Consider the following 22,383-nt stretch of genomic DNA (forward strand, 5'->3'; position numbering starts at 1 on the left):
CTCAATACTCAACCTGAAGGGCCTCGACCCGAAACCTCACCTATTCCTTTTCACCAGAGATGCTGCCCAACCCGCTGAGTTACTCCAGCTTTTCATGTCTATCTTCAGTGCTTTTTTTGTGATGGTATGACCAATTGTGTCACATGAAGTGTATATGCATATCAGCACATTTTTGTCGACAAGAAAAGTACTGGTGGTGAATAAGGCATTCAAGGTGTCCTCTTTTCTCAGAAAACATGGGTCCCCCCCCCCCCCCCCCCCCCCCCCCCCCCCCCGCTTTTGTGGATGGAGCCCACCTCTGTGTCCCGCAGTTCTGACCTCACTACCCCTTCCCCCAGACTCAACAAGGATAGAATTCCCCTGGTCGCCATCTTTGACCCCACCAGCATCATTTTCACCACCTTTAACGTGATTCCACCACCAGTCATATTTTTCCATTCCACAGAGACCATTCTCACTACAATGACGTGGTTTGCTCATCACTTCCCACCCTCTCGCCAGGCACGTTACTCTGTAGCAGAAGGAGATGTAACAACTGTCCCTACACTTCCTCTCTCACATCCATTCAGGGACCCCAACACACCTGCCAGGTGAGACAGAGTTTCACTTGTACCTCTTCCAATGTCATCTGCTGCATTTGGTGCTTCCAATGTGGCCTCCTTCCATCGTCAAGACGAAGTGTAGACTAGGTGACTTTCACTAAACTCTTGCACTCCGTCCACCAAGGCCTACTGGAGCTCGTAACTATTGTAACCCACCTTCCCATTTCCATTCCAACCTTTCTGTCCTTGGCCTCCTCCATTGCCAGAGTGAGAAAACATACAAACTGGAAGAACAACACCTCGTATTACATCTGGGTGGCCTACAACCCAACAATATGAACATTCAATTCTCCAATTTCAAGTAATGCCCCCCCCCCCCCCTCTGTTTACCCTACGACCCTCAACCCATTGCGCACACATTTTTCCAACCCTCTCCTACCATCCCAGTCACTCTGCTCCTTTCCCCTCCATCATATACCGATCTTCCATCCCCAAATCCCAGTTTCCTTTATCCCCATCAGGATTGTGGAGGTGATGGAATCTCAATGAATCTATGGTGCGTAATCTTCTTACTTCATAAGTGATAGGAGCAGAATTAGGCCATTCGGCCCATCAAGCTTACTCCGCCATTCAATCATGGCTTCCCACTCAACCCCATTCTCCTGTCTATCTTTCCTTCTCAACCCCATTCCCCTGCCTTCTCCCCATAACCCCTGACACACGTACTAATCAAGTGATGAGATTGAATCAGATTGCTAATGATGACTTGGCATGTTATTGCAGTGCACCTTGTACATTGTCCTCCTTGGAGCTCAAACTATTCATTATGTGCCTTTTCCCAGTATCCTGGACACAGCCATCTTTAGATGCTTCATCAGTGATCTTCCTTCCATCATAGGGTACAAAGTAGTGATATTCACGGATGATTGCAGAATGTTCAATTCCATTTGCGACTCCACAGCAAACGAAACGGCACCAATCTGCAAGCAGCAATGTGGTAGATGGAAACTGGGCAAGGTGTGGATGGAGAGCAGGGTAGGGGGCACATGGAGGGTGTGGAAAGTAGTGGGTGAATATAGAGAGTGGAGAGTGTATGATGGAGAGCGGGCTGGAGACTGGGGAGGGGGTAGCTGAAGAGTGGTTGGCATGCAGGGGAGGGAGTGGGTGGAGTGTGGTGAGAAGGAGAGTGGGTGGGTGGAGAGCGAGGCAGGAATTGGTGCAGTGAGGTTTGGATAGGGTGGGATTTGTGGTGAGTGCAGGATAGTTTTTTGCAGCAATACATAGAAGTACCTACTAGAGAAGGGGCGGTGCTGGACCTCCTGTTAGGGAATGAGATGGATCAGGTGGCAGAGGTATGCGTTGGGGAACAGTTCGGGTCCAGTGATCACAATATCATAAGTATCAATATAATTATGGAGAGGGACAGAAGTGGACCTAGGGTTGAGATTTTTGATTGGAGAAAGGCTAACTTTGAGGAGATGCGAAAGGATTTAAAAGGAGTAAATTGGGACAGTTTGTTTTATGGGAAAGATGTGGAAGAGAAATGGAGTACATTTAAAGGTGAAATTTTAAGAGTACAGAATCTTTATGTCCCTGTTTGGTTGAAAGGAAATCGTAAAAATTGTAAAGAGCCATGGTTTTCAAGGGAAATTGGACACTTGGTTCGGAAAAAGAGGGAGATCTACAATAATTATAGGCAGAATGGAGTAAATGAGGTGCTTGAGGAGTATAAAGAATGTAAAAAGAATCTTAAGAAAGAAATTAGAAAAGCTAAAAGAAGATACGAGGTTGCTTTGGCAAGTAAGGTAAAAGTAAATCCGAAGGGTTTCTACCGCTATATTAATAGCAAAAGGATAACGAGGGATAAAATTGGTCCATTAGAGAGTCAGAGTGGAGCAGAGCCAAAAGAGATGGGGGAGATATTGAACAGTTTCTTTTCTTCGGTATTCACCAAGGAGAAGGATATTGAATTATGTGAGGTAAGGGAAACAAGTAGAGTAGCTATGGAAGCTATGAGATTCAAAGAACAGGAAGTACTGACACTTTTGAGAAATATAAAAGTGGATAAGTCTCCAGGTCCGGACAGGATATTCCCTAGGACATTGAGGGAAGTTAGTGTAGAAATAGCAGGGGCTATGGCAGAAATATTTCAAGTGTCATTAGAAACGGGAATAGTGCCGGGGGATTGGTGTACTGCACATGTTGTTCCATTGTTTAAAAAGGGGTCTAAGAGTAAACCTAGCAATTATAGACCTGTTAGTTTGACATCAGTGGTGGGCAAATTAATGGAAAGAATACTTAGAGATAATATATATAAGCATCTGGATAAACAGGGTCTGATTAGGAACAGTCAACATGGATTTGTGTCTGGAAGGTCATGTTTGACTAATCTTCTTGAATTTTTTGAAGATGTTATTCGGGAAATTGATGAGGGTAAAGCAGTGGATGTTGTGTATATGGACTTCAGTAAGGCCTTTGACAAGGTTCCTCATGGAAGGCTGGTTAAGAAGGTTCAATGGTTGGGTATTAATGGTGGAGTAGCAATATGGATTCAACAGTGGCTGAATGGGAGATGCCAGAGAGTAATGGTGGATGGTTGTTTGTCAGGTTGGAGGCCAGTGACGAGTGGGGTGCCACAGGGATCTGTGTTGGGTCCACTGTTGTTTGTCATGTACATCAATGATCTGGATGATGGTGTGGTAAATTGGATTAGTAAGTATGCAGATGATACTAAGATAGGTGGGGTTGTGGGTAATGAAGTAGAGTTTCAAAGTCTACAGAGAGATTTGCCAGTTGGAAGAGTGGGCTGAAAGATGGCAGATGGAGTTTAATACTGATAAGTGTGAGGTGCTACATCTTGGCAGGGCAAATCAAAATAGGACGTACATGGTAAATGGTAGGGAATTGAAGAATGTAGGTGAACAGAGGGATCTGGGAATAATTGTGCACAGTTCCCTGAAAGTGGAATCTCATGTAGATAGGGTGGTAAAGAAAGCTTTTGGTGTGCTGGCCTTTATAAATCAGAGCATTGAGTATAGAAGTTGGGGTGTAATGTTAAAATTGTACAAGGCATTGGTGAGGCCAATTCTGGAGTATGGTGTACAATTTTGGTCGCCTAATTATAGGAAGGATGTCAACAAAATAGAGAGAGTACAGAGGAGATTTACTAGAATGTTGCCTGGGTTTCAGCAACTAAGTTACAGAGAAAGGTTGAACAAGTTAGGGCTTTATTCTTTGGAGCGCAGAAGGTTAAGGGGGGACTTGATAGAGGTTTTTAAAATGATGAGAGGGATAGACAGAGTTGACGTGGAAAAGCTTTTCCCACTGAGAGTAGGGAAGATTCAAACAAGGGGACATGACTTGAGAATTATGGGACTGAAGTTTAGGGGTAACATGAGGGGGAACTTCTTTACTCAGAGAGTGGTGGCTGTGTGGAATGAGCTTCCAGTGAAGGTGGTGGAGGCAGGTTCGTTTTTATCATTTAAAAATAAATTGGATAGTTATATGGACGGGACGGGAAGGGAATGGGAGGTTATGGTCTGAGCGCAGGTATATGGGACTAGGGGAGAATATGTGTTCGGCACGGACTAGAAGGGTCGAGATGGCTTGTTTCCGTGCTGTAATTGTTATATGGTTATATGGTTATAAATACGATATAATACAATAGAACTTCATCCCAGGTGGGAAATTGATCAGCCAACAGTCATAAAACACAAGATACATGAATCGTGAAATTAAAGTGATGATTGGAAAGGATTGGGGATGGGCAAAGATTGGGATGGGGGGGGGGAGACGAGTCAGCCTGCTCCATGACAGCAGGGGGAGGAGTTGTACGGTTTGATAGCTTGTGGGATTATGTCCTACGTCTTGGTGGAACCAGACTGTTGCTGAAGGTACTCCTCAGGTTGACCAGTGTGTCATGGAGGGGGTAAGCTTTATTGTCCGAGATGCAGCGCCTTAATTTTAATTAATCATCCCTAGTTCTAGGTTCTCTACACAAGAGGAAACATCCTCCTCATAAGAATCAGAATCAGATTTTATTCACCAAGTATGTTTTGCAACATACGAGGAATTTCACTGGCCAGGTCAGTCTAAAAGCAACACTCAAAAACACATTTTAACATGAATATCCACCACAGTGACTCCTACACATTCCTCACTGTGATGGAAGGCAAAATAAAGTTCAAGTCTTTCCTTGTTGTTCTTCCTCCTCGGTCGTGGGCCTCGAGCCCTCCGTTGACGGGACGGTCTTGACTGCCATAGCCGGCGGCATTCGGGCCCTCCGCGTCGAGGCGATCAAGCTCCCGCACCGGGGGGAATGTCAGCTCCCCCGCGCCGGGCGATCGATCCTCGCGTCGGGGCTGGTTGATCCTTCTGCGGCGTTGGAGCTCCCGACTAGCCTCTCTCGAGACTGCGAGCCCTTGATTGTAAGTCCCCTGGCAAGGGATCCGCTCCGATGTTAAGTCCGATCGGAAAATTAATCACATCTCCGGGAAGGTAGGAACTTGAAAAAAAAGTTTCCCCCGGTTCCCCCCCTCCCCCCACATAAAACAAACCGAGCAACATTAAAACAAACTTTTAACAAACGCTAAAAATAACAAAAAGATGAAAAAACGAACGGACTGCCGGCAGGGCTGCCATCTCCCTGGCGCCCCTGGTGGTCTTTTCAGTAAGAGAGAAGGTGAGGGAGAGATGTGTAGAAAAAAGGGAATGTGTGTTCTGGGATTAGTTGAAATGATTTAATGAAGGCCATTAGCAGCGCATTAAGCTTCTTGTAGACACAAAAAAGCTGGTGTAATTTAACGGGTCCGACTCATCTCTGGAGAAAAGGAATAGCTGACGTTTCAGGTCGGGACCCTTCTTCAAACTGATTTTACTGATTGACCACAATCAGTCTTCATCTTTACAAGGGTCCCAACCCACAACGACTTCAATCAGTCTGAAGAAGGGTATTGACCCGAAACATCACGTCCATTTTCTCCAGAAATTTTGCGTGACCTGCTAAGTTACTCCAAATTTTTGAGTCTATCTTTGGTATAGTCTCTGCAGTTCTTTTTTTATTATCAGAAAATCTAAAATATAAAAGCAGAAAATGGAAAATACTGGAACCATTCAGCAGGTCAGGCAGAATCGGTGGAAAGATAAACAATAATCACGTCCTTGTTCAAGCAAGACATTCAGCTTTGAATAGAGAACCAGTGAGACATGGAGAGAACATGACAAAAAAAGGAAAGCGGCTGTAGGAACTTGGGTCAGGTCGCATCTGTGGAGGGAAATGGACAATTGATGTTTCGGGTCAAGACTCTTCCTCTACTGTTGTGACCTAGCTGGGAGACCTGAAAATGTAGCTGGACAAGATGGTAGTGTAGGTAAGTGCCCAGGAAGGATACAAGGCAGTGGCTGTGAGACTGGGTAAGAACATGGTCAAAGAGCAGTGGGAATCACAGAGGGAGAGCAGTGAGGGAGGATCTTACACAGGACTTCCTTTGAAGAGAGAAGGAAGAGTTGTTCAAGAAAAGCATTCCTTGCAGAGATTTCACAGTGGGTTAGTAAAATGGAGATACTAGAGACTAAGAGATGATGGAATCTGGAGCAAAAAAGCAAGTCAGCAGGTCAGGTAGCATCCTGTGGAAGAAATGGATCATCTGGAATATGTGAAGAAAACATTTTTTCCCAAATGTATTCCTTATTTATAATATACACAGTAAATACCATCAGTGGTTTTGCTAATTTTGCTATTAATTCAATGTCTATGTTTAGTTTAGTTTTGAGATACAGCATGGAAACAGGCCCTTCGGCCCACTGAGTCCAGGCCAACCATTAATTACCTGTTTACACTAGTTCTATATCGGAAGGAACTGCAGATGCTGGTTTAAACCGGATAGACACAAAAAGCTGGAATAACTCAGTGAGACAGGCAGCATTTCTGGAGAGAGGAATGGGTGACGTTTCAGACACCTTCTCTTCCACTCCCTGCACACCCAGGGCAATTTACGGAGGCCAATTACCCTACAAAATGAAGACACAAAGTACTGGAGTAACAGAAGGTCAGGCAGCATCCCTGGAGAACATGGATAGGTGATGTTTCAGGTTGGGATTCTTCTTCAGACTGATTGCAGGGGGTGGGGAAGAAAGCTAGAAGAGGGGAGAACACAGGCAAGGGGGAGGGGGGGGTGCTAGGCAGCTGGTATGGGAGGAAATTGGAGCGCATGGAGGAAACTCGTGAGGCCACAGGGAGAACATGCAAACTCCACAGATAGCACCCGAGGACAGGATCGAACCTGGATCTCTGGCGCTGTGAGGCAGCAGTTCTACCTGCTGCGCGACTGTGCCATCTTCGCATGCTTTAACACCATTTCAGACTGCTTCCTTCTCAAAGAGTGAGTGATATACCTGACGGGGACATACTGGCTGCTGTAAGAGAACAGGAGACCAGGGCCAAGGTGATCACTTTAAGGAATAAATTAAGTGGGCGCACAGATGAGGGATTCAGCTTTCTGTCACGCCTGCCTGGAGTTTGGAAATGGTCTTGCAACAGAGAACTAAGATTAAAGAAAACATTTTCTTATAAAGCTGTAAAGGGTGTCTTGCACACGTTTTTGTGCTGAATAAAGGCTCTGGTTGTTCTTCAAACTCCGCCTCATTTTCTCCCTTTCATTTTCCTTCAAGTGATCTGACAACAATGTGGAGCGGGAGTGTGTGAATAGTGTTTAATTAGTCCGCTCACACGCTGTTAATCAATGTTATCTGGAGGTGGGGCAGGAGGTGGGATGGTGGGATTTGGTTGGTGGGGGTGGGAGCAACAAGAAAGAACAGTTTTGCTTTGAACTGAGTGATTCTTATCGAGAGTCATAGTCCAGCTGTGGGTGATCCTGAGCGGCAGGGAGTCACGGGCACTTTTGAGAGTGCGTTTCGTTTAGACGGAGAGTGGCTGGGAAATGCAGCACTGACACTTGTTTCCAATGCCTTCCCTGAGCTCCCTCCAGCCAGGAGGGACTTGACAGCTCCGAGACCCACTGAAGACGGGAGAAGCAGTAGAGACGGAAAGCGGAGAGAGTCACCTGAAGGGAATTAGGGAGAGCGGCCTGATGCTGTTTTAACAAGGATGCTGAGAGGTATCGGCGGGCCGAGGCATTTACTGAAGACCTGGAAGTGAAGCGGTTCCCCTTCAGCTTTTATTTGAGGGGGTTAAACGGGCCCTCAAACTCTTCAAGTGATAGGTGTATGTGAGGGGTGATGTGAGATTTGTTGATGGCTTTGTTAAGGGGGCGGGAATCACAAAGGAGAAAGTGCAGCTTTGTTACACTGGAAGCAGCGAGTGCTTTTCTGTCTCTCCGTTCTGGAGCTCGACGGTAGGAGGGAAAGTGAAATTCCGGCAGCACGCCCGAGCGTGACTGGGCTCTGAATCTACTTGTTGCAGCAGAGCAAAAGTTTCCTTTCAAATTCCCTCAGAGAAAAAAAAACATTTGGCTCAGGCAGAAAGGGGGAAAGGGAGCCAAGTGCGCAAACTGGAAGCCGTGGCTCCCGGGACGCTGGGAGCGCAGAGTGGCGAAGGATGGCACGGCGGGCAGCTCGCTGAGGTGTGTTCCAGGGGCACTGCCACACTAGAGTCGCCTCCGGAGAGCTGAGATGACTGCCAGCAGATGCTGAAGAAGCTACTTGCTTGTGGTATTCATTTCCAGGACCCTCAAGGAAGGAGAGACATGGGTCAGACAAGTTCCTGCACTCAAACAGGTCGGTGTCATTTAACCTTTGATTCCCATGTTGATTGATCAATTAAGCGCATAAATAAATCCCTTTCTTTATATTGAATCTTCTTTTGGAATTTTAGACAGACCTTTGAAACACGTTTGATGCCCTTCACCTGAGTGGCATTGATTCCTGTAGACTGTGCCAGTGTTACCCATTTGCCCGGGTTGTCTTCCCCCAAATGGGAACCTGCACATTGAGGTGGGCTGGTGACTTTGGGCCGTAGGGTGCAGAGATTGTATATCCGAAGATAGACACAAAAAGCTGGAGTAATTCAACGGGACAGGCAGCATCTCTGGAGAGAAGGAATGGGTGACGTTTTGGGTCGAGACCCTTCTTCAGCTTTTTGTGTCGATCTTCGATTGTACATCTGATATGCCGTGTGATCTCCAGCAGAAACCTGAAGAAAGTAGCCACAGCTGACGTCTCCCCACACACAAACCCAGTAGCTCCTGCTACAATGACACAGACTGGGAACCTGTGTGGGTAATGAGTGGTTAGTGAGGAGGGTGATTAAAATGAATGAAGCTGAGTCATCTAGTTACATCTACTCTTTCTTATTTCAAAAATACACCTTATATACACAACAAAATACAATTTGGACACATTTTTCTCCACATTGTGCCATTATAATAATGCCATCTATCTACACTGCGTCAATGCCACTTGGTCTCTTTAAACAATGCACCCTTGAAGTGTTTGCAGGGCCGTTACACGGGGGCTGTTACACAGGGGACTCAGCCCCTCAGTGTCTATGGCGGTGGGAGCCTAGACTATGGTTGTTTCCCACAGTTATGATCTTGGTACCCTTGTACTTTGGAACATACCAGTTGAACCATTGCATCCTTTTCAAGTCAAGTCAAGTCAAGTTTATTTGTCACATACACATACGAGATGTGCAGTGAAATGAAAGTGGCAATGCTCGCGGACTTTTGTGCAAAAAGACAAACAACCTATAAACACAATCATAACACACATATATTGTAAATTGTAATTGTAAATCTTTATTATCATTTCCTGAGTATTCGCATACTCAGAGGAAACAAAAAAACGTTTCTCGACCAGTGTCCATTCAGTTTTCGTTACAAAATAAATAGCAATTAAAGTTAAAATACATGTCATGAACAATTTAACCCTCTAATAACATTCAATAACATTCAACAGCCGTTCCGACCGGCAGCGGGGTGTTTGTGCGCGATACTTGGCAGGGGGGAAAGTTCCTATTGTATACCGTTACATAATAAATAATGGAAGGAAAAACGTTCAGTAGAGTTAGTCCCTGGTGAGATAGGCATTTACAGTCTGAATGGCCTCTGGAAAGAAACTCCTTCTCAAACTCTCTGTTCTCACTGCATGGCAATGGAGGCATTTGCCTGACTGTAGCAGCTGGAACAGTCCGTTGCAGGGGTGGAAGGGGTCTCTCATGATATTGTTGGCTCTGGAGTTGCACCTCCTGATGTATAGTTCCTGCAGGGGGTCAAGTGAAGTTCCCATAGTGCGTTCGGCTGAACGCACTACTCTCTGCAGAGCCTTCTTGTCCTTGGCAGAGCAATTCCCAAACCAGATGGTAATGTTCCCGGACAAGATGCTTTCCACCGCCGTTGCGTAGAAGCACTGGAGGATCCTCGGAGACACTCTGAATTTCCTCAATTGCCTGAGGTGGTAAAGGCGCTGCCTTGCCTTACTCACGAGTGCTGAGGCCTGTGATGCCCATGTCATATCCTCGGAGATGTGGACTCCCAGATATTTAAAACAGTTCACCCTATCCACAGGATCCCCATTTATCCTCAATGGAGTGTACGTCCTCGGATGATGTGCCCTCCTAAAGTCCATGATCAGCTCCTTCGTTTTTTTGATGTTCAAGAGGAGGCTGTTATCCTGGCACCAGAGTGCTAGATCAGCCACCTCCTCCCGGTAGGCCTTCTCGTCGTTGTCTGAGATCAGGCCCAGCACCACAGTGTCATCAGTAAAGTTAATTATTGAGTTGGAGCTGAACCTAGCCACACAGTCATGTGTGTACAGGGAGTACAATAGGGGGCTGAGGACGCAACCCTGGGGCGATCCTGTGCTCAGGGTGAGGGACTTCGATGTATTCCCTCCCATCTTGACTACCTGGGGCCTGGCGGTGAGAAAGTCCAGGACCCAGGCACACAGTTGAGCCCCAATTCTATTAGCTTCCCGGCCAGTCTGGTGGGGCCTATCGTGTTGAAGGCTGAACTGTAGTCTATGAACAGCATCCTCACGTAGCCCCCCTTCTGGCTGTCCAGATGGGAGAGAGCGGTGTGCAAGACCTGGTGAACAAGCGGTGTTCAATACCTTCTTGTCAAATGCAGTCCACAAAGAGGTGGATGGACATCTCATCCACACCACAGCTATCTCAAACATTGGGAGTGAGACTCTGTGCAGGAAGCATCTGATGGGCAATGCCGACCAAGAGAAGTCGAGGTGATCATAGGTGAGTTGTGCCGATGAGGCATCCTGCCAAATGGTTTGACAGTCTGCTCGGGGACACCATCCCACAGGATCCATCAGAACCTGCTCCCGCAGTGCCTGTAGGATGCTCCAAACAGCAGGAGCTCCTGTTCCATTCCACGTGGTTGACCCTTCATCCCTGTAGGACCGCAGAGATGGCACTGTGCCCTCCAACTAGTGAGTATCCTAAAAACACTTATACTTATCACTGCGTTTGTCAGCTACACCGTGCATTTATAAAGTCTTTTTAATGCAGGAAAGAACATCATTAGACAAAAATGTGTGCAGTCTTTGGGACAGAGGTTGGGTTGTAAGAGTGTCTTTGAGAGGCGACAGATTTAGGAAGGAAATCTGCGGGCCAGACTGTGAACCAGTGAGAGTGGACAAGCAGTTGGCTGACAGATGCCAAACAGGCTTGGTCTCCCCTGCATAGAGCATAAGGCCCGATCTCCCTCTCTATGGAAACCCAAGGCTTATTCTCCCCTGCGCGGGCCACCAGGCCTGTTCTCCCCTCAGCAGGATCTTGAGGGATGGTCTCCCCTCTTTGGTGATGATGCTCTGTGCTACCGGGGACATGGTCAGCACAAAGGTGGAACCCAAAGGCCTTCGTCAAGATATTGGAAAAAATTGAATTTGTGTAGTGCCCCATCAGGTGCCCAAAAGCCATTTAGCATTCGTGATTTATTAAAGTGCGTTATACAGCTACTTCGTTTCTCAAGCAGCAACAACATAGTGATGGCAGTGGGCAAGACCATTCGGCCCCCTCTGCCCATCCTGCAACTTGATCCTTGTGGTCTATGTCGGTTAGGATGTGAGCCGTCTCTCCGCTGCTCTTTGTTGACTTAGTGCTGCAAATTATTTTTTTATCCGGCCAAGTTTCTCAGCTCCTCGGGTCAGTGATGTTTCACTCCCCCTGGAGCAAGATATGGAGCTTGGGCGGAGACGGGAGTGTGCTGGCCGCTCAGCCACATCTGGATACAAGAATAACCACTGGGAACAGGTGCAAGAACACAAGCAGATGTGCATACTCTGGCCACCTGATGTGTGGAATGCTGCTTAACCAAACAGGAAACCACTGGCTGACACCGACTGGGCACTTGCTACTTGGTTAGTGTGCCGCCTGTTAAAAGACTTGCTCAGTCGGATGCTGTTCAATGGCTAGTTGTTTCTTTGAGCAATCAGACATTTGAGTGTTCTCTGCCTTTCCACAGAGAGCCAGTTGAGGAGGAAAGTATGTCCGGCAAAGTGTAACCAGGTGAGGAGAGGCAGCAATACATTTGAAGCGGAGGAGGAACGATCACCCTCATCATTCCTGCTCTGTCCTCTGCCTTCCACTGCACCCCTTGCTCTAGCCTCTGCACCATTGAAAGTGCTAGTGGTGGGGAAGGACCGGCCATTCCTGGCCAAAAACTCAGGGATCTTCCTGCGTGAGTAATGTGTGATTGGATGCAGCGCCTTTGTTATTGTGGCCTGTATCCCTGGAGAATTTTGCCTTTTGCAGAGATGCGAAGAGATTTGAGCACAGATTGTAGAAAGAGCTTATAACTTCCCCGCCACCCTGAATAAGTGATGTTAAGTGATTTGGCAGCCCTATGTTATGCAGAAGGCTGACTGAAATCATGTTCCGCAGCTAGCGAGGTAGGTTCAAATGAAAACCTGCATGTGTGTCAGTAGTAAGTCACCTCAGGATGTGTTACAATCAAGCAGGCTCACCTTATAATGTGATGTAGGAAACTTGGCAGCAATTGGCATCCAGCAGTGCCCAGTCATCAGTAGTGTTGTCTAGATGTTGTGAATGACACAGTGGCACAGCGAGTAGACCTGCTGGCAGATATGACAAGACCTTGGTTCGATCCTCACCGCAGGTGCGGTCTGTGTGAAATTTATGTGTCTCCCTGCTGCCAAGTGAGACTCCTCTTGCTCTCATTTCTTCCCACATCCCAAAGATGTGGGTTGGTGAATTAATTGACCACAGTAAATTGCCACTTTGCGTGTGGGACATGGTCGAACGTGGGGGAGAGTTGATTTTTTTTTTTGACCATCGATCACCGTACAGTAGTTCTATGTTATCCCACTTTTGCATCCTACGCACTAGGAGCAATCTATAAAACTGCACGTCTTTGGAATGTGGGAGGAAACTGGAGCACCCGGAGAAAATCCATGCGGTCACGGGGAGAAAGTACAAACTCCGCACAGACAGCATCCAAAGTCAGTATTCGAACCCGGGTCTCTGGTGCTGTGAGGCAGCTACTCTACCATTGATTGGAATGCGGTGAAAATAAACTTTGATGAATGTAGTATAAATGAGTAGTTGATGGTCTTTATGGACTCCGTGATCCTGTTTCAGCTCTGTATCTCTCTATGATTCTGTGTAATGGATATCCAAAGCCCTGTTTGAGATAAACATCAAAAAATCTATTTTCTGTTTTAAAATTGATCAGAGGGTAAATAATGATTAGGATATTGAGGGCGCTCGCAGGCTCTCTGACTGTGTAGATCACTCTCAAAAGTGCACTGAGCATCGAAATATCAAAAAATCTATTTTCTGTAAGTGTAGTTTTTGTGCACAAAGGCACCTGAATCCGTGATCCAGAATCCGTGATCCTCCATCCAAGAGACCAGAATATACCACGACTGATACTTCTACCAGAAGAACTCTTTAGAACCAACACAAGTGCCATGAGGATTGATGCTGGTCCAGAGAAATGGCTCCTCTCCCAAGGAATTCTGACTGCGAAAAGGATGGAAGTTAAGCATAAAAGATGACAAAACCAGTTATTGTACAAGGAACAAAGGTCGGGGAGTAGTGGGATAGATTTGAGTTGAAAAGGATAAGGAGGGAATGTGCTGAGCCTGTCTGATGGTGGGCCGCTCACAATGCCGACACAAAATGTTTGAAACAGAACAAACTTTGTGTAAGGAGGACCCTGCCCCCTCCCCTTGGTGAACCGCAGGGTGAACTGAAAGGCCCTTTCAGTCGTGCTCCTTTTGTAACCGAGACTGAATGCTGACTGCTCATTGAAGGCAAGGATCTGTATGTTGTCGCACCAAGACTCCGTGGGACTTCTGGAAAGAGCCTCAGGATGTGCCAAAGCTCTTTCCAGGTAAAGCACCTTGAAAATGGCAGGCACTGGTGCTGTCAATCTTCGCACGTCAAGCTCCCATTACCAGCACTGAGGCGACAAGATCGGTGCTGTCCGCGGAGGGGAGGAGGGGAGGAGGGGAGTTTTTTGAAATTTTGTCTGTGGGAACAAACTTTCATTTAAAAAAATCATATTTACTTTAGTGCGGCAATGTGATGTAGTGGGTAGTGCTGCTGCCTCACAGCACCAACAATACAATTTCAACACGAGTACACACAGACACCAAAGTTATGCACGCTCCCATCAATAGGATTGGTAGAGCGTGTGCAACCACTTCCTGCGATTGTACTTACTCTGTTTTCATCCTATGTCCCAGGGCCAAGCTTCTGGGCAGATTGGCTGCTGCAAGTTACTCCTAGTGTCTGTAAATGGCAACAAAAACGAAGGAGAATTCTTTGGGATGTGAGAGAGAATAAGTTGTAGGTGTACAGGAAAATACAGGGAGAGGAAATGAGGCATGACCGTGAGGGGCCGAGTGGCCCCCATCAGTGTTGCAATGGATCAGTAAGTCCCTCATGCTGTACTGGGAATGTCTGCCTAGATTTCAGTCACTGTAAAGAAACATGAAGCTGTATGTCGTGGCAGCGTCAATCCAAGAGGTTGCGATGGACTTCTATTGAGTGGATTGAAAGTTGCCAGAGAACCAGACTCAACGGTGATGACTTGCATGGTTCATCAGCCTACCAACACTCGGGTACAGGGCTGGTGACAACCTAGTGGCCTGATAGATCTCCTGTGTCACGGTACCAACAATACTGAACACGATGGCTTTTGCAGCGTGATTGCACTCATCTCCTGAGGAGAAGTACTGGGCCAGCAGGAATGGCAGGAATAGTGTGTCGGCGTCGAGACATGGTTGGTTTGCTGTGGAATCAATACAAGTTCAAAGTAATCACCTGGACGAAATGCTTCCCAGGAAACTTGCTTCAGCACCAGAGAACAAAGTCCCTTGGCAACCCCAGCATCCAAGGTTAATCAAGAATATTAAATGTATCCAAAGTGATTCATTCCCCCAGGAAGCCTTGTCTGTGATCGCAAGACTGTTGATAATAGGGTCCTCTGAGACACAGGCTAATCCACTTAATGTGAAAATGCTTTGAGGGGTTATGATAAGTCAATGCTGAGGCTTCAACGTTGAGTGCAGGGGATTTCTAGGCATCCACCTTGTTCCAAACCTGAACCCTCTTCCCTGATTGTTTCTGCGTTGTGTTGTGGGGAGTGGGTTTTCACTCCCACTTGTTATAGTAAAAGATTTGCATTAGAATTTTGTGCACAGCCCTCAGAACTACTTGAGTACAGCAGGCTGAACTAAATGTGCATTTGACAACCTTCCGCGAGGGGTAATGAATTAAAGTATCGGGCAGTCCATTTTACGAAATGTTGGCTGCTGAACAAATATTGGATGATACTGATGGAGAACTGCTTCGTCCTTCTTCAGAAGGTGATTTTCATTGCAGATTCCTGACGGCAGGCTGCAGTTTGGTGTAGTACCTCAAGCCCTGCCAACAATGCAACACTTCCTCAGTACTGCAGTGGCAGCCAACTGCTGGTAACAATGCAGCTCGCAATACTGCACTGGAAGGCAGATGCTTACACAGCGCTCCCTCAGTACTGCACTACGAGGCAGCACATTTCAGTGCAGTGTAGGGCAGTACTGCACAGAGCAGCTGATGGCAGCAATGCAGCACTCCCTCAGTACCGACTAAAAGGCGGCACAGTTAACAGCGTAGCACGCCCACTGTACTACACAGCTGGTGGCAACGCTGTACTACACCTCAGTACTGCTGTGGAAAACGGTGCAGACACAATGCAGCATTCCCTTAGCATATACCAAAAGGCAGCGTGGTTAATGCATTTCGTTGTCTCTGTACTGTACACTGACAATGACAATAAATTGAATCATTTCATTTTTCATTTCATAACCACATCCCGGTAACTATTCAGCTCTCCCTCAGTAAAGCCGTTGGTAACATTACCTGAGACAGTGAGCTCGAGGTGCAGTGGGTGTTGAACTCACAGAGATGAATGCAGTGCCAATTACAGTGATCTGCTCAACGGGAAGTGAGGTCTGTTACCACTGACAAAGGAAAATAACCCACCAAGTCCCATATCAATTTTGATGCACTATTGCCCTTTGATCACTGTCAGAGATATTAAATGAAGGTGAAGTCTTTCTCACGTGAATAGCCTACAGATGCAGATGGGTACCAGAAAGTCAGTTCAAACAGATCCCCGCTGTTTTCTGGCCACGAATTATAGACAGGTAGGACCTATTTACAGTTGATATTTTGCGTGCCAGAGAAAGGGAGGATTGTCATGGTCGGGATTGAAAACTCGCTGAGAAAGGGAGAAGCTCGATGTTGCAGTTTGACAAGCTGGCATTGCTGATACCGTCAGTGGCTTCTGGGGACAGTAGCTCTTGCCGCTGAAAAGAGTTAATGGTCGGTGATGGTAGCTGAAGCTACAACAGAGATAATACGGAGAAACATGATTAAGCAGGAAAATGGAGGCACAAGAGACTGCAAATTCTGGAATCTTGCACAAAAAAAGGAGAGCTCTTAGAGGAACACAACAAGTCAGGCAGCATCTATAGAGGGAAATGGCACTGACATTTTGAGTTGCGACCTTTCTTCAGCGCAGACAAAGGATATCAACCCAAATCTTCAGTCCACTTCCCTCCAGCAGCTCTCCTTTTTAGCCCATGATTAAGCAGACATCTCTGTGGCCACCTCTCCCAGCATGGCTCATGGTCTATTGAACTGCTCACTATCTCCCCTGTCTCCTATCCATACCCCTCCCTCCAGTGTTCTGAAGCTTCCACCATTTCCTTTCTTCTGCTGCTGTCTGCAGTCTCTACATCAGCTGATTCACAGACCGTTCTCCCAGGACTATGAAATTTATAATTCAGCAGCATTTAAATTAGTTACAAAAGGACATAGCTCATGTTAAAACATTATTAAAGAGTCATAGGTCACTTAAAATCATTATGAAATGACATAACTAAATTTCCTTTGTCGTTAAATTATGAACAAACTGCAAATCACCATGAGATGATGTCTATACAATACGCAAGGATGCTGCGTTACAAATAAAGACACAAAGTGCTAAAGTATCTCAGCGGGTCAGGCAGCATCTCGAGAGAACATGGAAACTGAAGGGTCCCGACCAAAAAAGTCACCTGTCCATGCTCAGATATAGTGACTGACCCGCTGAGTTACTCGAGCACTTTGTGTCTTTTTAAAAAATATGTTTTGACTCTTTTTCCAATACCTGGAGCAAGGGTGTACTTAGGTGGCTTTGAGATACTCATCAGTCATCACCCAGTATCTCCTCGAACGCCAGTCTTGAATGGCTAACTAGTCTCTTGTCCCATTTTGTCCTTGTGTTTCAGTAAACATGACTGGCACTGTTAAAGGTACGCATGTAGTGCCTATTTGTAGTATCATAGCTACTGGTCGGCTACGTAGCATGAGACATATGGGATACAAGTGCAAATACAGGAAAGAGGGATGTCAATGGAGGGCAGTGTTGGATGACTGTGAAAATGGGGGCATAGATAGAGGAAGGTAGTGAATAAATGGGGAGAGAGTGCATTGGTGGCAAATGGGAGAATGAAGGATGGCAGTGTGTAAATAGTGAGGGTACAGGTTGGCAGTACGCTTGAGTTAATCTGAGAGAGGATGCACGGGATGGCAGTGAGTATTCAATCTGTGATTGTCAATGCTTAAGGCCTGCATGGATGTGTTGGTGATCCCCTGCGTTGCAGTGTTTTGATGTACACGGGAGCTGGTGGCTCGGGCTGGATGGGTTGTAGATTGAGGATTGATGGCTATGCTGCAGGACATTGCCTCGTCAGAGTTGGGACAGCTGGGCTGTCCAATGCAATTAACAAGCAGCACCAGCTGCCATCTGTTTTGGCCAGAAGTTTGTACTGGAGATCTGGCCTGACCCTTCTTCCCAGGGGACAGCAGGACCTTGATGTTGTCACTATGGCATGCCTCAAAGGACAATTGTGGGCATGAATACATGTAAGACTGTGGTAAATACTCTTGACAAGCAAGCGGGGGAAGAATATGGTGGGGGGAGGGGGGGTGGTAGATGGGAATGTTGAGTTGATGTTACAGTGAGATCAGCCATAATCTTATTGAAAAATAGCACAAGCTTGGGGCTGAGTGGTCTGCATGTCGTAATTCTTATGTTCACAAGTAATTACTGATGCCTGCAGATATTCTTCTGAGTTGGAGCCTTCATGGGTGCAGAATGCCACTCCCATCTGTTTCTATATTTGAGGCACAAAGGTCAGAGTATGAATCCACTCTGACTTTTAATTATTGTCAGATTCTGCCAGCCTTTCTCCGAATCCCGATTGGCTAGTAGAACAGTCACAGCTAGTTCCCAGAGAGGGAGTTATTACAAAATGGGCAGCAGTTCAGCAGACAAGAAATAACTATTGCAACCCACTGTTTAGAAACTGTAAATGTGCTGTTATGAATTCACTGCTTTAGCATCGAGGTGTGACCTTTCAAGCCCTCGTTGTCTTGGTAACCATGTAGACCCCGGTATAGAATGGCGCAGACTGGGTTGCTAGGTATTGACATAGGCTGCTTTTCATTATGACAATTGATAGACTGGCCAGTGGTGTTCCTCAGTGATTAGTGACGGAGTGTTGAAATGCTATAACTTAATCTCTCTCTGATCCACCAATATTGCAGGCAGTGTGTCCAGACATCCACAGGTTTCATCGAGAGCTCCACGCAGGGTTTAGTTTAGTTTAGTTGAGTTTAGTTAGAGATACAGAGCGGAAGCAGGCCCTTCGACCGAGTCCACACCGACCAGCGATTCCCGTCACATTAACACTATCCTACACACACTAGGGACAATTTGCACTTATACCAAGCCAATTAACTTACAAACCTGTACGTCTTTGGAGTGTGGGAGGAAACCGAAGATCCCGGAGAAAACCCACGTGGTCACGGGGAGAACATATAACCTCCGTACAGACAGCAGACGTAGTCGGGATCGAACCCGGTTCTCCAGCGCTGTAAGGCAGCAACTCTACCTCTGCGCCACCGTGCTGCCCACATTGTGGTAGATTGTGGTGGATCTCATTGTGGTGGATTCTGGCCTAGTGGGATGGGAAAAAAAGTTGTTCGGCATGGACTTGTAGGGCCGAGATGGCCTGTTTCCGTGCTGTAATTGTTATATGGTTATATGGTTAGTGCTGCACCGTCTGGCACTGCTGATTGTTCTCCTCATTTTAAACTGACATCAACCCATAAGAGGGACTGGGTTAAATGCTGCACAGGACTCACAAAGGGTTTGTGCTTTCTCACCATGTGAGTGGCACGGTGGAGCTGCAGTAGAGTTACAGCCTTACAACGCCAGAGACCCAGGTTCAATCCTGACTACGGGTGGTATCTGTACGGAGTTTGTATTTTCATCCCGTGACCTGCGCGTGGATTTCCCCCGGGTTCTCCGGTTTCCTCCCACATTCCAAAGAAAAGCAGGTTTGTAGTTTAATTGTCTTCGGTAAAAAAATGTATTTTCACCCTAGTGTGTGCTAGTGTAACAGGGATGACTTGTCAGCGCGGGCCGAAGGGCCTGTTTCCATGCTGTATCTCTAAACTAAACTAAAAGTATGCATTCCCATCATAAATTATCCTCACAAAGTATTTCTCAGAACATTTTTCCTGGAAAAATTGTATTTTTGTAACACCTCAACAATTTTCATCTATGTATTTCTTTAAACTTTAAACTTTCTGCCAAGGCCCAATGGCCAGCAGCTGGGAATACCAGACATTACGGCTCAAGAAAGGTTTGGGTGGCATAGTAACGCAACGAGTATAGCTACTTCCTCACGGCTCCAGCGACCCTGGGTTCACTCCTGACCTCCAGTGCTGTCTGTGTGGAATTTGCATCTGTGTGAGTTCCCTCCGGATGCTCCTGTTTCCTCCCAGATCCCAAACACATGCGAGGTGGTAAGTGAGTGGTAGAATCTGGGAGGGTTTTTTGAGAACGTGGGGGACGACAGGTTGCAGGGAAAACTAATGAGGAATGGGATTGTTATGTGACCCAGCATAGACTTGATGGGCTGAAATAGCTTCCTCGGTTACAAGGAAATATGGAAAATATCCCAAAAAGCTTTTGCCAGTCAAGCCATGAGACTGGACCCAGAGTGGGGTGATGAACCAGATGATCATAAGCTTTGTCCATGAGATAGGGCTCCAAGAGAACTTTGTAGGTGAGCAATGCAGAGAGACTGAGGGAAGGTCTGGGCAAGAGGCATAATGGAGTGGTGCAGTACCCTTAGAGAGTCAATAGGCTGGAGGGACCTGCAGAGATACAGAGAGGCAAAGCCTAGAGAGTGTTTGAATGCAAGGATGTGGGTTTTGCCAGATTGCGAGATCAATAATGCAAAGTAATTGCCTTGCTGGAAGTTACAATGTGCAACACCAATGCAGAATAAAACCCAGTCCTGTTCGCTTGGTAAATGCCAGTTTTAAGTGACATTTACCAGAGCCAGACAGTAGGCTATAATTCACTTCGCTAACATTAAGCCTTGCATGAAACTCTCATCACTAGCTGCAACTTCTCACAGGAGCCCGTCGTAGTCTGGACAGTAAGAGATTAATTTATATAATTTAATCGTTCCCTCACTAATTGTGGAGGAACACGACTGGCCGGAGTGTCAATGGTCATTCTGAACGGCACAGATGTACAGCTGGGAGTGATGTTAGGACGGCTTTGGAATAGTCCTCTCTGAAGGTTTGAGTTTCGGCCACATAGAATGGGCAGGTCATTCCCTCCGCACGACACCCGCCAGCCCAGTGACCCCATCATCAGGGGAAGGAAAATGTATTCGCTGCATTCTTCCCAACAGCAGGGATTAGCAGCAAAGAGTCGGCCTGGAATAGCCAGGCCAGAGGTGGGTCAAGGCAAATTGTTCATCGACAGCAGAGTGGGATGATGTACATTCTGCCCGCCCACTCAGCTCAGCAGTATTCCAGTCTTTGCATATTTCGAGTAGGAAGTAGAGTCAGGGCATTGTGTTTAATTAGCGCCTTTCACAGCCTCAAACATTCCAAAACAGTCTGAATCTAATGAAGTGTCGGTACTTTTGGTTAATGTCAGAAATGTGAGATAGTTTGTGCTCTGAGAGCTCCCAAAGCAATAAGATAATAATTTATGGGTGATATTAATTTAGGGATTGATATGTTCGGGGCATGGGAAGTAGTTCCTTGCTGTTCTTCAAAGAGGCCGATAAGATCTTATAATGAAGGGATTCAGCCCGTCAGGTCCTTTTTTTCGTCGGGTCTCAGTTGTCGTTGAGGCCGCAACGAGGAGCGGCCTCCAACGGGAAGAAGCCGGGGACTCAGGTGCCGACTCACCGTCAACGTCGCGGGGCTGGCCGAGTCCGGAGCGGGTGGAGCGGTGGAGGAGCGCTGCTGATGCTGCTGCTGCTGCTGCTGCTGCGGCCCGACCGGAGAGTCGGAGGCTCCAACGGCAGGTCTGTGGACGGCGGCACCGGGAGCCCGTGGCTCCCTGGAGGGAGACCGCTTTTCGGGGCTCCTGCAACGGCGACTTCTCCCGCCCGAGTTGCGGGGTTGAAGAGCTCCTGGAGCGGGGCCTGACACCACTGCCCCGCGCGGCTGGAACGGCCGCGGGACACTGCGAGCGCACACCGGGGGCTCCAACATCAAGACCCGGTGTGCGACCTCGCACCACCCGGCGTGGCTTCAATGGCCGCGGGACAATCGCCATCGCCAGCCGGGGGCTTTGACTTTGACTCTGACATCGGGGGGGGGAGAGTGCAGTGGAGAGATAAGTTTTTTTTTTTGGCCTTCCATCACAGCTATGTGATGGATGTTTATGTAAAATTGTAAATTATGTTGTGTCTGGGGTCTATTTGTGTGTAATGTATGGCTGCAGAAACGGCATTTCATTTGGACCTCCAGGGGTCCAAATGACAATTAAATAGACTATTGACTATTGACTATTGACTATTGCCAGCTTCCAAAGGAGCAACATCATCAGTGCAATCTCCCCTCATTTCCATCCATCCCTGCAACTCGTTCGCCTTCATATCTGTCCATCAACTCTCCTTTGCAAATTAATGGTAAAAAGGATCAATCAGGGGTCATTCACAGCAATCAATTAACCTATCCGCAGAGGTTGATATGGGAGAGGAAAACAGGGCACCTGGGAAAGTTCATACGATCTCAGGGAGAACATGCACACTGTGCTCAGATATACCAACCCCGGTCTCCTGAGTGGTGAGGCAACCGCACCAACCTGCATCCGTGTGCTGCGCTTTATGTCTATTTGATGGGGGGAACATGCAAACTCCATACAGGCAGCACCTGTAGTCAGGATCGAACCTGGGCCTTTGACACTGTAAGGCAGCAACTCTACCGCTGCACCACTATGCTGTCCTGCCTACCTTCACACGCCTTAAGTCGTTCAGCTTTTTCTCAACC

General features: G+C 47.0%; 1 protein-coding gene across 2 annotated transcripts in view; it reads left to right on the forward strand.

Moving 5' to 3' along the window:
* Positions 1-22,383, forward strand: part of LOC129708394 (caskin-2-like) — a 264,337-nt gene that overhangs the window by 138,948 nt on the left and 103,006 nt on the right. The window contains exon 1 of one of the 2 annotated variants that reach the window (XM_055654105.1): positions 7,335-8,276. The exons of the other annotated variant lie outside the window; for it this stretch is intronic. Coding sequence (XP_055510080.1) covers positions 8,186-8,276 — 91 coding nt within the window. The 5' untranslated portion in view covers positions 7,335-8,185. Of the gene's footprint in view, positions 1-7,334; positions 8,277-22,383 lie in introns of those variants that run through there. 2 annotated transcript variants of the gene reach the window in all.

This window comes from Leucoraja erinacea, chromosome 23 (genome assembly GCF_028641065.1).
Source record: "Leucoraja erinacea ecotype New England chromosome 23, Leri_hhj_1, whole genome shotgun sequence".
Lineage (NCBI taxonomy): Eukaryota > Metazoa > Chordata > Chondrichthyes > Rajiformes > Rajidae > Leucoraja > Leucoraja erinaceus.